General features: G+C 38.2%; 2 protein-coding genes across 7 annotated transcripts in view; one reads left to right on the top strand and one right to left on the bottom strand.

Moving 5' to 3' along the window:
• The window catches only part of SEPTIN11 (septin 11), a 179,845-nt gene extending 163,146 nt beyond the window's left edge, over positions 1-16,699 (top strand). For all 3 annotated transcript variants that reach the window (XM_073237426.1, XM_073237429.1, XM_073237427.1), the window contains exon 10: positions 16,597-16,699. In XM_073237426.1, coding sequence (XP_073093527.1) covers positions 16,597-16,678 — 82 coding nt within the window. In that variant the 3' untranslated portion in view covers positions 16,679-16,699. The remainder of the gene's footprint in view (positions 1-16,596) is intronic.
• The window catches only part of CCNI (cyclin I), a 36,389-nt gene that overhangs the window by 9,685 nt on the left and 9,005 nt on the right, over positions 1-17,699 (bottom strand). The gene's annotated exons all lie outside the window — the stretch shown is intronic.

Here is a 17,699-nt window from a genome sequence, read left to right as displayed (position 1 = left end):
CAGACCACATCCACACCTGCAAGAACCCAGCGCCTTGTGAAGGGGGTAAGATACAAGCCCCAGCCCGGCGGGACCCGAGCGCCCCTCCCCCCGGCTCCCGGCGGGTGGAGAGAAACTGGAGCGGTTTTTTTTTTGGCGAGTGGTTTTGGAAGCCTTAGAGGGACGGGCCCCCGTTGCTGGGGAGGCAGGGTGGCGGGACCGGTGAGGAGGTGCCTGGGAAAGGCGCCGGAGGACAAAGAATATCCCGCGTTTCTCCCTGCGAGACCTGGGGGCGGGTGCCTGAGACCGGTGCCTGAGGACGGAGGAGGTCGCGCGTGTTTCCCCTTTTTTTTTTTCTCTTTTGGGCGAGCGCTTTTTGGAAGCCTTGAAGGGACGGGGACCCCAGTGCTAGGGAGGCACGGTGGCGGGACTGGTGAGCGGGTGGCTGGGACCGGCGCCTGAGGACAAAGAATATCCCCCGTTTTTCCCTGCGGGACCGGTGGGCGGGTGCCTGAGACCGGCACTTGAGGACAGGAAATCGCGCGTTTTTCCCCTTTTTTTTTTCTCTTTTCTGCGAGTGCTTTTTGGAAGCCTAAAAGGGACAGGGACCCCGGTGCTAGGGAGGCAGGGCGGCGGGACTGGTGAGCGGGTGCCTGGGACCGGCACCTGAGGACAAAGAATATCCCGCATTTTTCCCTGTGGGACCGGTGGGTGGGTGCCTGAGACCAGCACCTGAGGACGGAAGAAATCGCGCGTTTTTCCCCTTTTTTTCCTCTCTTTTTGCCGAGTGCTTTTTGGAAGCCTTGAAGGGACAGGGACCCCGGTGCTAGGGAGGCAGGGCGGCGGGACTGGTGAGCGGGTGCGTGGGACCAGTGCCTGAGGACAAAGAATATTGAGCGTTCCTTCCCTGCGGGACTGGTGGGTGGGTGCTTTTTGGAAGCCTTGAAAGGACAGGGACCCTGGTGCTAGGGAGACAGGGCAGCAGGACCAGTGAGCGGGTGCCTGGGACCGGCACCTGAGGACAAAAAAAAAAAAAAATCGCTTGTTTTTTCCTTTTTTTTTTTCTCTTTCTTTCTGTTCCCTCTCTCATTGTTGCTGTTGTTGTTTTGGTTTGGAGAGTGCTTTTTGGAAATCTTAAAGGGGCAGGCCAGGTCACTTAGACCAGAAGCAGGGAATCTGGGGATCTCTGGGCACTCTAACCCCCTGGGCAGCAGGGAGCACAGAGGCCCCTTACGGAGATAAATAGTCTCCTGGCTGCTCCCCCTCCAACGGGGCTCCACCATTTTGGAGGAACAGCCCCAGCCAGGCCAAGCCCACAGCAACAGCGGAGATAAACCCCAAAGCAACTGGGCAGGAAGCAGAAGCCCTGTCTGCGCACAGCTGCCCAGCACAAGCCACTAGAGGTCGCTATTCTCCCAGGAAAAGGCTACAAACCAACAAGAAGGGAAGCTCTTCCAGCGGTCACTTGTACCAGCTCTGCAAACTATCTCTATCACCATGAAAAGGCAAAACTACAGGCAGACAAAGATCACAGAGACAACACCTGAGAAGGAGACAGACCTAACTAGTCCTCCTGAAAAAGAATTCAAAATAAAAATCATGAACATGCTGACAGAGATGCAGAAAAAAATGCAAGAGCAATGGGATGAGATGCAGAGAAAAATGCAAGAGCAGTGGGATGAAGTCCGGAAGGAGATCACAGATGTCAGGAAAGAGATCACAGAAGTGAAACAATCCCTGGAAGGATTTATAAGCAGAATGGATAAGATGCAAGAGGCCATTGAAGGAATAGAAGCCAGAGAACAGGAACGTATAGAAGCTGACAGAGAGAGAGATAAAAGGATCTCCAGGAATGAAACAACACTAAGAGAAATATGTGACCAATACAAAAGGAAAAACATTCGTATTATAGGGATACCAGAAGAGGAAGAAAGAGGAAAAGGGATAGAAAGTGTCTTTGAAGAAATAATTGCTGAAAACTTCCCCAAACTGGGGGAGGAAATAATCGAACAAACCATGGAATTATACAGAACCCCCAACAGAAAGGATCCAAGGAGGACAACACCAAGACACATAATAATTAAAATGGCAAGGATCAAGGACAAGGAAAGAGTTTTAAAGGCAGCTAGAGAGAAAAAGGTCACCTATAAAGGAAAACCAATCAGGCTAACATCAGACTTCTCAACAGAAACCCTACAGGCCAGAAGAGAATGGCATGATATACTTAATGCAATGAAACAGAAGGGCCTTGAACCAAGGATACTGTATCCAGCACGACTATCATTTAAATATGATGGTGGGATCAAACAGTTCCCAGACAAGCAAAAGCTGAGGGAATTTGCTTCCCACAAACCACCTCTACAGGGCATCCTACAGGGACTGCTCTAGATGGGAGCACCCCTAAAAAGAGCACAGAACAAAACACACAACATATGAAGAATGGAGGAGGAGGAATAAGAAGGGAGAGAAGAAGAGACTCTCCAGACAGTGTATATAACAGCTCAATAAGCGAGCTAAGTTAGGCAGTAAGATACTAAAGAAGCTAACCTTGAACCTTTGGTAACCACGAATCTAAAGCCTGCAATGGCAATAAGTACATATCTTTCAATAGTCACCCTAAATGTAAATGGACTTAATGCACCAATCAAAAGACATAGAGTAATAGAATGGATAAAAAAGCAAGACCCATCTATATGCTGCTTACAAGAAACTCACCTTAAACCCAAAGATAAGCATAGACTAAAAGTCAAGGGATGGAAAAACATATTTCAGGCAAACAACAGTGAGAAGAAAGCAGGGGTTGCAGTACTAATATCAGACAAAATAGACTTCAAAACAAAGAAAGTAACAAGAGATAAAGAAGGCCACTACATAATGATAAAGGGCTTAGTCCAACAAGAGGATATAACCATTCTAAATATATATGCACCCAATACAGGAGCACCAGCATATGTGAAGCAAATACTAACAGAACTAAAGAGGGAAATAGACTGCAATGCATTCATTGTAGGAGACTTCAACACACCACTCACCCCAAAGGATAGATCCACCGGGCAGAAAATAAGTAAAGACACACAGGCACTGAACAACACACTAGAACAGATGGACCTAATAGACATCTATAGAACTTTACATCCAAAAGCAACAGGATATACATTCTTCTCAAGTGCACATGGAACATTCTCCAGAATAGACCACATACTAGCTCACAAAAAGAGCCTCAGTAAGTTCCACAATATTGAAATTCTACCAACCAATTTTTCAGACCACAAAGGTATGAAAGTAGAAATAAATTCTACAAAGAAAACAAAAAGGCTCACAAACACATGGAGGCTTAACAACATGCTACTAAATAATCAATGGATCAATGAACAAATCAAAATAGAGATCAAGGAATATATAGAAACAAATGACAACAACAACACTAAGCCCCAACTTCTGTGGGATGCAGCGAAAGCAGTCTTAAGAGGAAAGTATATAGCAATCCAGGCACACTTGAAGAAGGAAGAACAATCCCAAATGAATAGTCTAACATCACAATTATTAAAACTGGAAAAAGAAGAACAAATGAGGCCTAAAGTCAGCAGAAGGAGGGACATAATAAAGATCAGAGAAGAAATAAACAAAATTGAGAAGAATAAAACAATAGCAAAAATCAACGAAACCAAGAGCTGGTTCTTTGAGAAAATAAACAAAATAGATAAGCCTCTAGCCCAACTTATTAAGAGAAAAAGAGAGTCAACACAAATCAACATAATCAGAAATGAGAATGGAAAAATCACGACAGACTCCACAGAAATACAAAGAATTATTAAAGACTACTATGAAAACCTATATGCCAACAAGCTGGAAAACCTAGAAGAAATGGACAACTTCCTAGAAAAATACAACCTCCCAAGACTGACCAAGGAAGAAACACAAAAGTTAAACAAACCAATTACAAGCAAAGAAATTGAAACAGTAATCAAAAAACTACCCAAGAACAAAACCCCGGGGCCGGACGGATTTACCTCGGAATTTTATCAGACACACAGAGAAGACATAATACCCATTCTCCTTAAAGTGTTCCACAAAATAGAAGAAGAGGGAATACTCCCAAACTCATTCTATGAAGCCAACATCACCCTAATACCAAAACCAGGAAAAGACCCCACCAAAAAAGAAAATTACAGACCAATATCCCTGATGAATGTAGATGCAAAAATACTCAATAAAATATTAGCAAACAGAATTCAACAGTATATCAAAAGGATCATACACCATGACCAAGTGGGGTTCATCCCAGGGATGCAAGGATGGTACAACATTCGAAAATCCATCAACATCATCCACCACATCAACAAAAAGAAAGACAAAAACCACATGATCATCTCCATAGATGCTGAAAAAGCATTTGACAAAATTCAACATCCATTCATGATAAAAACTCTCAGCAAAATGGGAATAGAGGGCAAGTACCTCAACATAATAAAGGCCATCTATGATAAACCCACAGCCAGCATTATACTGAACAGCGAGAAGCTGAAAGCATTTCCACTGAGATCGGGAACCAGACAGGGATGCCCACTCTCCCCACTGTTATTTAACATAGTACTGGAGGTCCTAGCCACGGCAATCAGACAAAACAAAGAAATACAAGGAATCCAGATTGGTAAAGAAGAAGTTAAACTGTCACTATTTGCAGATGATATGATACTGTACATAAAAAACCCTAAAGACTCCACTCCAAAACTACTAGAACTGATATCGGAATACAGCAAAGTTGCAGGATACAAAATCAACACACAGAAATCTGTAGCTTTCCTATACACTAACAACGAATCAATAGAAAGAGAAATCAGGAAAACAATTCCATTCACCATTGCATCAAAAAGAATAAAATACCTAGGAATAAACCTAACCAAGGAAGTGAAAGACTTATACTCTGAAAACTACAAGTCACTCTTAAGAGAAATTAAAGGGGACACTAATAAATGGAAACTCATCCCATGCTCATGGCTAGGAAGAATTAATATCGTCAAAATGGCCATCCTGCCGAAAGCAATATACAAATTTGATGCAATCCCTCTCAAATTACCAGCAACATTCTTCAATGAATTGGAACAAATAATTCAAAAATTCATATGGAAACACCAAAGACCCCGAATAGCAAAAGCAATCCTGAAAAAGAAGAATAAAGTAGGGGGGATCTCACTCCCCAACTTCAAGCTCTACTACAAAGCCATAGTAATCAAGACAATTTGGTACTGGCACAAGAACAGAGCCACAGACCAGTGGAACAGATTAGAGACCCCAGAAATTAACCCAAACATATATGGTCAATTAATATTTGATAAAGGAGCCATGGACATACAATGGCAAAATGACAGTCTCTTCAACAGATGGTGCTGGCAAAACTGGACAGCTACATGTAGGAGAATGAAACTGGACCATTGTCTAACCCCATATACAAAGGCAAACTCAAAATGGATCAAAGACCTGAATGTAAGTCACGAAACCATTAAACTCTTGGAAAAAAACATAGGCAAAAACCTCTTAGACATAAACATGAGTGATCTCTTCTTGAACATATCTCCCCGGGCAAGGAAAACAACAGCAAAAATGAGCAAGTGGGACTACATTAAGCTGAAAAGCTTCTGTACAGCGAAAGACACCATCAATAGAACAAAAAGGAACCCTACAGTATGGGAGAATATATTTGAAAATGACAGATCTGATAAAGGCTTGACGTCCAGAATATATAAAGAGCTCACACGCCTCAACAAACAAAAAACAAATAACCCAATTAAAAAATGGGCAGAGGAACTGAACAGACAGTTCTCCAAAAAAGAAATACAGATGGCCAAGAGACACATGAAAAGATGCTCCACATCGCTAATTATCAGAGAAATGCAAATTAAAACTACAATGAGGTATCACCTCACACCAGTAAGGATAGCTGCCATCCAAAAGACAAAGAACAACAAATGTTGGCGAGGCTGTGGAGAAAGGGGAACCCTCCTACACTGCTGGTGGGAATGTAAATTAGTTCAACCATTGTGGAAAGCAGTATGGAGGTGCATCAAAATGCTCAAAACAGACCTACCATTTGACCCAGGAATTCCACTCCTAGGAATTTACCCTAAGAACGCAGCAATCAAGTTTGAGAAAGACAGATGCACTCCTATGTTTATCGCAGCACTATTTACAATAGCCAAGAATTGGAAGCAACCTAAATGTCCATCTGTAGATGAATGGATAAAGAAGATGTGGTACATATACACAATGGAATACTACTCAGCCATAAGAAGTGGAAAAATCCAACCATTTGCAGCAACATGGATGGAGCTGGAGAGTATTATGCTCAGTGAAATAAGCCAAGCGGAGAAAGAGAAATACCAAATGATTTCACTCATCTGAGGAGTATAGGAACAAAGGAAAAACTGAAGGAACAAAACAGCAGCAGAATTACAGAACCCAAAAATGGACTAACAGGTACCAAAGGGAAAGGAACTGGGGAGGATGGGTGGGCAGGGAGGGATAAGGGGGGGGAAGAAGAAGTGGGGTATTAAGATTAGCATGCATGGGGGGGAGGGAGAAAGGGGAGGGTGGGCTGCACAACACAGAGAGGACAAGTAGTGACTCTACCACATTTTGCTAAGCTGATGGACAGTAACCGTAATGGGGTTGTTAGGGGGGACCTGATATAGGGGAGAGCATAGTAAACATAGTATTCTTCATGTAAGGGTAGATTAAAAATTTAAAAAAAAAAAAAAAGAAAGAAAGAAAGAAAGAAAAGGGGATTACTCGTTAACAGGATAAAACTATTGGTAAATCAAAGATCAACGCATGCTTTAAATATCCTTAATGTTGATCACTTAAAGGGTGTCAGATGATCAGCTATGGAGGTACTCTTTTCTGATAATATTCCTTTCTCTTAATTAAAAAAAAAAGCAGTTACTGTGTGCTGACCTCCAATGAGTTCTGCACAGTGGTATAGAGGGCATGTCAAAGTGTGGGCAAAGGGTCTGTTTGTTTCTACGCAGAAGATCAAGGCCTAGCTTGGATACCCAGAAAATGAAATAAGATACGATATGAGGAGGAGCTTCCGGCATCAGCACTCTCTGGAGGACTCGTGCCGGGGGATGATCATCAAAAAGCCTCCCCAGGGATCCGGACGATGCTGCGGTTGTGGCTGCATCCAGCCCACCGTCTCCTGGACTTGCCATAAGAAGGAGGAGGGAGATGTCTAGGCTGGCATGTGCATACAGTGAGACAACGAATTTGACTGGATCTGTACTGTTGGAACTCAACCAGGAGTTGGGAGGGGTGCAAGTTGTAGCACCCCAAAATCTCATGACTATAGACTATCTATGGTTAAAAGAACATATGGGATGTGAACAGATCCCAGAAATGGGCTGCTTTAATTTGTCTGATGGTTCAAGTACAGTTGGAAAATATCCATCATATTATAGATAAATTTTCACAAATGCCTAGGGTGCCTAAATGGTTTTCTTGGCTTCACTGGAGATGGATGGTAATTATAGATTTGCTTTGTTTATGTCACCGTATTCCTATTATGTTAATATGTGTGTGCAAATTAGTTAGTAGTTTAAAACCTATACATACTTAAGGTACTATACAAGAAGATATGTCAAAGAAATAATCAATCCTCCCAAGTTTCCTTCATATGCTACATCTATAGCTTTTCTTCTTCCTTCCTAATTACAAACCTTAAATAGAATTCGTGCCTCATATTGAATTTACCGAGTATCATAATTCCTCCAGGTGGTAAAGATACCTCGAGACAAGTGCTGGGCATAGAAGCCACAGGGCATAAATCTGCAAAGAAGTAAAAAGCTAACCTTTGCAAACAATATGGCTTCTCTCTCACTTACCAACTTTACATTTCCCTGTATGGCCCCGGAAGATGACTGGTTAGCCAGAGACGGGTAAGATTCCTCAAGGGAGGAACAACCTAAGACAGGCACAGTCGCAGGGGGGCCATCAGGTGAGAATTTGGGGATCAACAGAGGTGAGGCTCAGAACCTCACCCCCCCTGCTTTGAGAGAAATCTTCTGCATCCGTGGATGTCTTGCTGCCCTTGTCTAGCCTGGATTAATACTTAGTCCATAGGCACACACCTGATCATCTGATCATCTACATTTGCCTTCTTACAGCACTAAACTATGTTTTCTACCTTTATCTTGCATCTACCTACCACTTCAGCATTTTATTAAAAATAAAAATAATAATAATAATAGGAGAAATGTGGGATCAACATATAAATCAAGTACAAAAATCAAATGAATATTCATATTTGACCTGATGGTTTATAGGTCATATTGCATGATCAAAACCGAAAGTTTCTGTGATGAATGCCCTTGTACTGTTCACCATGTAAGAATTTATTCACTCTGTAAGAATTCGTTCACCATGTAAGAACTTGTTCGTTATGCTTCAGAAGATTGGAGACTGACGAGAATTAGGCTTGAGATGGATTAATGATTGTACATTGAGCATTGACCCCCCCTATACTGAATTTTATTGTTGTTAACAACCATTTGATCAATAAATATGAGAGATGCCCTCTCAAAAAAAAAAAAAAAAAAAAAAAAAAAACAAGAAATTTCAGAAAATGAATGTATCGATTATGAAATTACTATGAATTATTATGGAAGTTTGGTCATTTTATACTTTTCTAAGCTCATAAAATGGGGTTTATACATCTTTACTTTGTGTTTTATCTATGAAGTAAATAAAAGAATAAAGTAATTAGCGTGGAGATAAAAAAAAAAAAAAAAAAAAAAAGGTTAGCAGATGCTTTGGACTACATGTTTGCATGTTTAAAAATGTATTAAGTTTATTCAAAATCTAACAAATGAGATAAATGAAGATAAAACTATACACTGGTTGTAGCATTTAATATCAATATCCAATATTCTCTTACTATTTATTAGATAGAATCTTCACTGGGCCGTCTCACCATATATCTATGTAATTAAATTCAGGAAATATAATAAAGTTTAGGTAACACTATTATAAACTGATAGGAATTTTGGAATTAAGTTTTCCCAATTCAAATGACAATAAGAAAATAGTGAATTTATTTTTAAGGCAGCAAATATCCATTAAAGCACTTTAGGAAATATAAATGGATTATAATAGAAGGATAGCCCATTAAAAATAAAACTAAACAGGAATAAATCAAAGACACAGGAACAACAAATTACACATTTGAGGATAATGAAAGAACACTAAAGGGGAAATTCACCTGAACTAATTGACCACTGGAGATATTACACAGACACAAAATGTTGTTTTAATCTTCTACATATTATTTTGAACTATTGAGCATAGGCTTAATTTTTAGAAGGTACACACTTTAAAAAGAAAACCTAGGAATACTTTATTTACTCATAATAAACCAAGCAGCAGATCCATATGAACACTTCTGCCAGGTAAACACAACAAGGTACAGAAATAAACTCTGTGACTAATAAAAAAAAGAGTATTTTCAGTAAGGGTTCCAGACAAATTAAGGTTTAATTCAAGCACTGGAGTCTTTAACATCATAACCATTTTTGTTGGAAATGTCTTTAAAAACATATTATTTCATTCCTTCGCAAGTATAGAGATCATAGCTTCAACTGTTTTCTTGATCACTCAACTTTATGAAATTACTCTATCACAGAGAGATGCATTAAGAACTATTAAAGAATGAAGGGCTGGCTGTATATTTTGACAATTTATCTCTTCAAACAGGTATTTTCCATTGGAATTTCTTCTTTCCTTCCTCTTGGTTTTCTTTAGTGTTGTGAGGAATAGATGACTTTTCTTTAGTGTTGTGAGTCCCCTCTCTCTGCCACTGCACTGACTAATTTCTCTTATTTTTTTTGAACCTCCTGTCACTTTTCAGCTTTAGTACAACAAAGAGTTTCTCAGTGTTGACCAAACCAATTAATTACACTTACATAATTTCAACATATAGCTCTAAATCTCAGTTGTAACTGGTATTTTAGAAGGTTAACTGCCATATATATATATATACACCTCCCAGTCAATTCCTTCTGTCAAATATTGACTGACCCTAGAATACTGCACAAGAAATACTGACAAGAAAATGAAATAAAGATGGTTTATGACCTCTTACTTTAACATCTCACCACCAAGCTGGCGTTAAAGACTATGAACAATAATTTGAAAGAATATGATAATCAAGACATTTAATTCAGTTTCACAGTGAAACAACAATCAGAAAAAGTTAGTAAATTATGATAAGCCTAAAACAGGGTGCTAGGCGAGCACACTAGAAGGGTACCTGGGCCGGTGTGGAAGTAGAATGAAAGCTTCTTGGAGGAGACAGCAAATTATTTTTATCTTAAAACTAAAAAGTGAGCAAAGACAGTGATCATTTGCAAGGCAAGGGAAAGAGCCACATTTTTAAGCCTGTGAATTTTACTCTGAAGGATAGGAATGATGTCAACCTGAAGGCAATAACCTATTGTTAAGCTCTTTCAACTTGCAAATAAAATCAAGGTGGGTGGAAAAGACTCTCAAAACAAATACTCCAAGAATCAGTGATAGGATTCCCTGAATCAAAAAGAAACACAGGGCAAAAGGAAAAAACAAAACAAAACAGAAGGCAGTTAGTTCATGGGACTGAAACTGTAGGCTTGATAGATTCTGGGTGCATACAGTAGCACGGGAATTCATGTTCTGCAAAGACTACTGTCCAACATGACAGAGGAAACTGGAGTTAAGCTGTTAAAACAAGAGGTCAGATTCTGCTTCTCACAAAGACAGTTTGAAAAAGGCAGCAGAACACTACTGTCTGGAGCTATGGCTTCTCCACATAGGTGAGAGGAAGCAGACACAGCCTTACAACTAAGCCCTGGGTCAAGCCAGCAGTTAGCATGGTCACTGACTCTACAATATACCATTTCCCATAGAGTCCTGTGGTGCTAATTTAAGGTCTAGTTCTGAACTAGGGGCCCCCTGAAGGTCCCTGGGAACCAAGTGAAGGCAGTCACAAAACTTCTAGATAGAGGGAGTTAATAAGCATTCAAGAAAAATTACATCCCTACCAAGATGAAATTTTACCTAAAGTGATAAAGAAAAGTAATTTTAAGTAAGCCATCCAAACAAATTAATGACAAGGAAATAAATTCACACAAGGAGAGGTAGATGATAATATAATCTGGAGAAACTGGGCAGGCTTTTAGGGAGGTGGACAATAATTAGAGTATCAATGACAAGAACACCATTAATTTCACCTTCAGGTCAGAGATACAATGGGGATACAGGAGAAAAAAATCCCTAAGTGACAAATTATATTACATAATCTGACTATATGGTTTTTGACATTGTGTTAAAGAAATAACACAAACATGTAATTGTAAAAAGTACCACAAAAGATGGACATGATACATGTGCCTTAAGGGTGTTTCAGACAGGGAAACAGACATAGAGACTTCCATATTATAGATACCACTAAATGATGTAACTTCTGTAAAGCACAAACACAGAATGCAAAAGGCACTCGAATATTAGTTTTGTCTTTTCCCACTTCCAACAATACCTGATCTCTAATCCCAGAAAAAATAAATTTACAAAATATAACATATAAGTAATTCTTTTAAACCAATTATAATCCAGTTAGTTATAAAAGAGATCATGACAATATCTTTGGACTTTAATATGACTTATATTAAAATTTGAGAATAGGGCCAAGAATGCATTCCTGCATGGCTAGTATTATCACTAGCCAAAACTAACAACATACACACAAAAAAATTAAAAGCCAATACAACACATCACAAAAGATGGTATTCAGAGAAGACTCACTTTTAGTGAAGTGATACTGATTTTAAGATCACTTTTTCAAATCAATTTAAATGTGTACTAAAGAGTAACATTATCAAGATAGCTTTACCAAAATTAAATTCTGTGCCTAAGTAATCCCATTCAGAAGGAAGGGAGGGAGGGAGGAAGGAAGGAAGCCTACTTACCCACCAGCCACCAACTCCACACAGTATTTACTCATCAAGGGACAGGTTTTCTCTTATGTGGGTTACTCAAATAGGGTTAAGAGGGTTTAATAAATTGATTGAACTAATCCCAAAGAGAATACATGGTAAAACACAGGGCTTTACATTCCACATGTTGCTATTCTGATTAAAACACAAATCCTCCCACTCCCACCAGCTTTAAACTCTGAAAGGTTAGCTGTTACCTAAAAGATTAAGTACAATTATCCAGGCATGGTATACAAATCCCTCTATAGCCTACCTCTTTAGCCTCACTCACTTTCCATCACCTTCTGCTTTAAAATTCAAACTGTAAGAATAGTATTTGTATTTATGGCTTTGCTCATGCCATGCTATTATTGTACATCACTGCTCCTTCGCTCATACTTGTTCCACTGGTTGGAACCTCTCTCTTTTACCTCCCTTATTATTTATCCTTCAAGAGCTATTTCAGTATTTACTCCCCATCAAACACTTTCCTGACACCTTAGGTTGGGCTAAGTATCTTCCTGTGCTCCTACCACAGCATCTCATCACACCTGTGAAATTCAACTTTTTTTAAAAATTACATTTCTGCTTTTGGTAGCAGTAACCTATACCCCAGCTGAGAACAACTAGAAAAAGTACTAACAACAAAAACCTGTTTTAAAGGCAGCAGAACTGCTAGGACAACCAAGCCTTTAGGAGCCAAGATTCTAGAAAGGAGGTACAGGCATCCTGTTAGTATGGTAAGAGGCTGAGAGCATAAGCAAAGAAACCCACAGATTTTGAGAGCCTTAAGGAGCCAAAAACCTAGTGGGGGAGGAGGAGGGTCAGAGATCTGAATGTGATACTCAGCTGATTTCCCCTTAATACAATTTTCTGGATGAAATCTGAAGTTGGGAAGGTCAGGCATCTAAGAAGCTAATTAATAAGCAAATGCCTCTGAAAAGGAAGAATGAGTTCAGGGGAGAATTCGGCACCCTTCAGGAATAAAGGGCCCTGGTGAACACCCAAAGCTGTCAGCTGGAATCTGGTTACACTAGAGGAGATGCAGCAAACCAGAGGCGGGTGAAACCATACCCAACTGCAACCCTGCCTCCCATCAACACAGTTTCTCACTGGATTAAAGTGATTAATCTGCTGCTCAATTTGCCCACCAGAGGGAGGACTGAACCCTCCTGCTAGAGCCTCTACAATTTTTTATAATGCTCAGCCAATCCAATCAAAATTTATCAGGGATGACAAGAACCAAGTGACTAAAAACCAAGAGAAAAACAGAGGGGAGGGAAGGCAACAAAAAGATCTAAAGTTGGGGGTTATCAGAAAAGGACCGATATTAATATAAGAAATTATATTAATACAAGAGAGGGAATGGAGAAAATAGGTGACAAAATGAAGAATTTCACTAAAGAAATGAAACCTATAAAACAAATTCAAAGAGAAATTCTAAACTGAAAAATGTAACTAAAATTTAGAACCCAAAGTGTGGATCTAACAACAAATGGGAGACAGCTCTGCTTTGAGGGAAACTGCCAAAAAATCACAACAAAGGTAATCACACAAAACACCAAGATTGAAAAGGGGAAACACTACAGACCCTTTTCTTTACATGTTAAAAAGATATTATGATTAACTTTATATAAGAACTTGACAATTTAGATGAAATGAGTAAATTCTTTGAAAAAACACACTTTACCAAATTGAAGATTTAAATGAAAACTTGATTAGTCTCACATTTACCAAAAAGCTGAATTAATGATTACTTTCCCACAAATAAATCTCTACGTCCCAGTGGTTCCCGAGTGAAACCTTCCAACATTTAAGAAAAAAAATACCAATCTAAACAATGAAAATAAAGCAGGAACACTCCCCAATTAATTTTCCAAAGCCAGCATAACTTTATCATGAAAACCTGACAAAAGCATTATAAACCAATCTCACCCATGAAAACAGATGCAAAAATCCTAAGCAAAATGTTAAGAAAATCCAGTGATGTATAGAAATGCAACATTTATGAAAAATTTCTTAGTAAACTAAGGCAGAGAAAAGCATTTCTTAATCTGACAGACTGTCTAAATAAATATATAGCAAATATTATACTTAATGGTGAAATACTGAATATTACCCCTCAAATTGAGACTGAGACTGAGACAAGGGTGCCTGCCTGCTACCATCATTTACATCCAAAAGTGCCCTGGAGGCCCTAGCTAATTCTGTAAAGCAAGAAAATAAATAAAAAGCATTACAAATGGAAAGGAAGAAATAAAACCATGACTATTCACTGTTACATAACTATGTATAATATACAGAAAACCCAAAAAAAGACTGCAAACTATTAATAAGCTAATTTAGTATGGTCAATATATAAAAAATCTTTTTTCATTTCTATTTATCAGCATACAGAAACAAAAACACAAAAAGTGAGAACTTTTAAAACAGTAGTATTTGTAGTAGCTTCAACAAAATTCAAATACCCAAGAATAAGCCTAAACTACCAAACATTATTAAAAGAAACAAACCACCTTTAAAGAAAATGAAAAGCCTAAATTTACAGATTGCAAGACTTATAATAGTCAACCTATAAATTCAATATAACCAAGCCCTTATAATTTCTTTTGTATTTTTTAAAAAATTGACAAGTATACTTTAAAATATATATGGAAGACAAAAGGCCTAAAAGTCAAGACACTGTTGAAAAAAAGAAAAAGAACAAATTTTATGCCATCAAAGACTATACTGCTATAAGGCAGTATTTGCATTAAAAGAGAGGCAAACAGACCAATGATGAGAACAGAGAGAAGCAACAGACCCACAAATCTATCTACACATACACAGTAGTCACTTGATTTATAACAAAAGCACACTGCAAGACAATGTGGGGGAAAAGTCTTTTTAATAAATGGTGCTGGGTATCGATATGGAGAAAAGTGATTCTTCACTCGTACTTCACATCATACTAAACAAAAAATCAAAATTCCAACTGGAATGTAGATCTAAATGTGAAAGACAAAAAAAAAAGTTTCCAGAAAAAATGCAAGACAGTAGCTTTATTACCTTGGACTAGACAAACATTTCTTTAACACGATTAAGCAAAAAGAAAAAAGTTTGATAAACTTCATTAAAAATTAAGAACTTCTATTTGTCAGAAGGTCAACAGAGTTGAAGATATCTGTTAAAAAGGGCCTGCAAAAGATGACCTATAAAACAAGTAACAAAAAAAAAAGACAGCTCAATAGAAACCCAGGTCAAAGATTTGAACAGACATTTCATTAAAAAAGGATATCTAATTGCCAATGAACACATGAAATACTTCTGATCTCCATTAGTTATCAAGGAAATGCAAATTAAAATCTAGTATGATACTGTAACACACTCACCAGTAAAACTAAAATGAAAAAGACAATACCAAGGATGTAGTGAAACTTGAGACTTTCATACTCTGCTGGAAGGGTTTTAAAAAAACAAGGTCCAAGGAAAATAGAAAATGCTGTTATCATAAGAGCAAATATAATTTTTTTCCAGTAAAAATGGCAGAACTATACCCTTGAAATATTATGGAGGAAAATAGAGACAATGTCCCTGGTATCAAGGAGCTCACAATGAAGCTGATATTTTGAAAAAATAAAAAATAAAAAATAGATGGTATGTTTTGGAAATACAATTGGTGGCATCCACTAAAGCTGAGAATACACATAGTCTAGGTTCTAGCAATTCCACCCTTAGGAATATACTCAACAGAAATGTACATATATATTCACCAAGAGACATGCACAAGAAAATGACTCTAATGACCATCAACAGAACACATAAATTCATATGATGGAATAATACATGACAGAATAAATTTTGGCTACATTAAGTGACATGGATGAATCTGACCAAAAAAAAGTACTGAGCAAAGGAAAAGGAGGTCAGTACATACTCTATGATTCCATATATTCTGAGATCCTGTGTTTGGAAATCACATAATTAATGACCTTTAAGATCCCTTACAGTTTCAAAATTCTAATGAAAACCATCTTTATATAAATAGCTTTATCTTGGTATATCAAAAGTACTTTAGCAAAATAAACTGACAGTACCTGAAAGTGCATGTCACTTTTGACCAGTCTTTAATTTTTGCCCTCCCAAATTCTTATAAAACTGTCATGTACTTGAAAGTTCTATTATTATATAAAATAACTTCTCTAATCTTAACGAATTACAAATGAATGTGTTATAAACAAGCCTGTTATGTGCTAGTAAACAAAAATGACACAATCCTACCCAAAGGGAATGCAGTCAAATTACCAGGAAATAATATTGTGTGCTATCATAAGGTAAGTACAGAGTGCTGTAGGAGCACACAAAGGGGGAGTGGTAAGTATACAATATTCTTGTGACCACTGCATCTTGAAAACTGGGAGAGAGAGGATTCAATTTAAAAGAATTTTAAGAAAATGACCTTGAAGTAGAATTTAGGTGGAAAAAGAGGAAGAGAGAAGTAAACTGGAGGAAAGCAGCATAAATAAAAAGGAAGTTTGAATATATACATTTCTCCATTATGACCAACACTTAACAAATTTTTTTTAAGTTAGAAAAGACATACGTATGGTTGAATGACCAAGCTGTGTTTCTCTTCTACCAGGAATCAAGGAGGCAAATTGTGGTTAGAAGTAATGGTGGAAAGCAAAGTAGAAAAGCCAGTCTCTCAGAGTGGCAGAAAATAAAGGAATTAGAACTAGAATAGGTAAGTGTCCTTAAGGGTTACTCCAGCCAAGTGGCTCAAGTCCCCACAGGTGTTTACTCCGGTCCCTATCTTATTTCCTATCTCTACTAGACCAAGACCACCCACATCTTAGAAGACTACTTGGCGTTACTAAAGGCAAATAAATACTTAAGTAAATCCCTCCTAGAAGTTCTGACACTATTTGGTTCTCTGGCATCACATTTGTTAAATTATCTAGAGAAACAGGCCATATTAAATAACATAGCAATCTTCTACCATCTTGGTAGAATATTACCCTCCAAGATCATGTTGTAAAAGTATATTATTATTATGGTTTATGCTGATTTAAGAAGATGGCAGAAGAAAGGAATGGTTTTTCAAAGGCAGCTGCAATAAAGCTTGGCGGCTTTCCAGAGTGCCATAACATAAGGGCAGGAATTCTGTTTTACCCACTGTTGTATTCCCAATGCCTAGAACAGTGCTCAGAATGAGCAGATACTTAATAGACATTTACTTAATGAATGAATCCCCAAGTAACCTAAATATCACACAAGAACACAAAAATCAAAGGTGAAAAATAAAGCAGAATGGGAAGAGAACTGCCTCAGGTTCAATTTTTTTTCTTATTTAAGTATATTCCACTGTATATATGTACTACATCTTTTTTATCCACTCGTTTGATAGGCACTGTGGTTGCTTCCATATCTTGGCTACTGTAAAGAATGCGGCAATAAACACAGGGCTGCATATATCTTTTTTAATTTAGTGATTTTGTTTTCTTCAGATAACTTCCCAGAAGTGGAGCTGCTGAATCATATGGTATTTCTTTTTTGCTTTTTGAGGAACCTCTACTGACTTCCGAAGTGGATGAACCAATTTACCTTCCCACCAACAGTGTAGGAGGGTTCCCCTGTCTCCACATCTTTGCCAACACTTGATATTTCTTGTCGTTTGGATGGTGGCCATTCTGACTGGTGTGAGACGATATCTCATGCAGTTTTGATTTACATTTCCCTGATGAT

The sequence above is a fragment of the Manis javanica genome, chromosome 5 (assembly GCF_040802235.1).
Source record: "Manis javanica isolate MJ-LG chromosome 5, MJ_LKY, whole genome shotgun sequence".
NCBI classification, from domain to species: Eukaryota; Metazoa; Chordata; class Mammalia; order Pholidota; family Manidae; genus Manis; species Manis javanica.
Note: the sequence above shows the minus strand (reverse complement) of the source record. Positions and strands in the feature narration are given on the sequence as shown.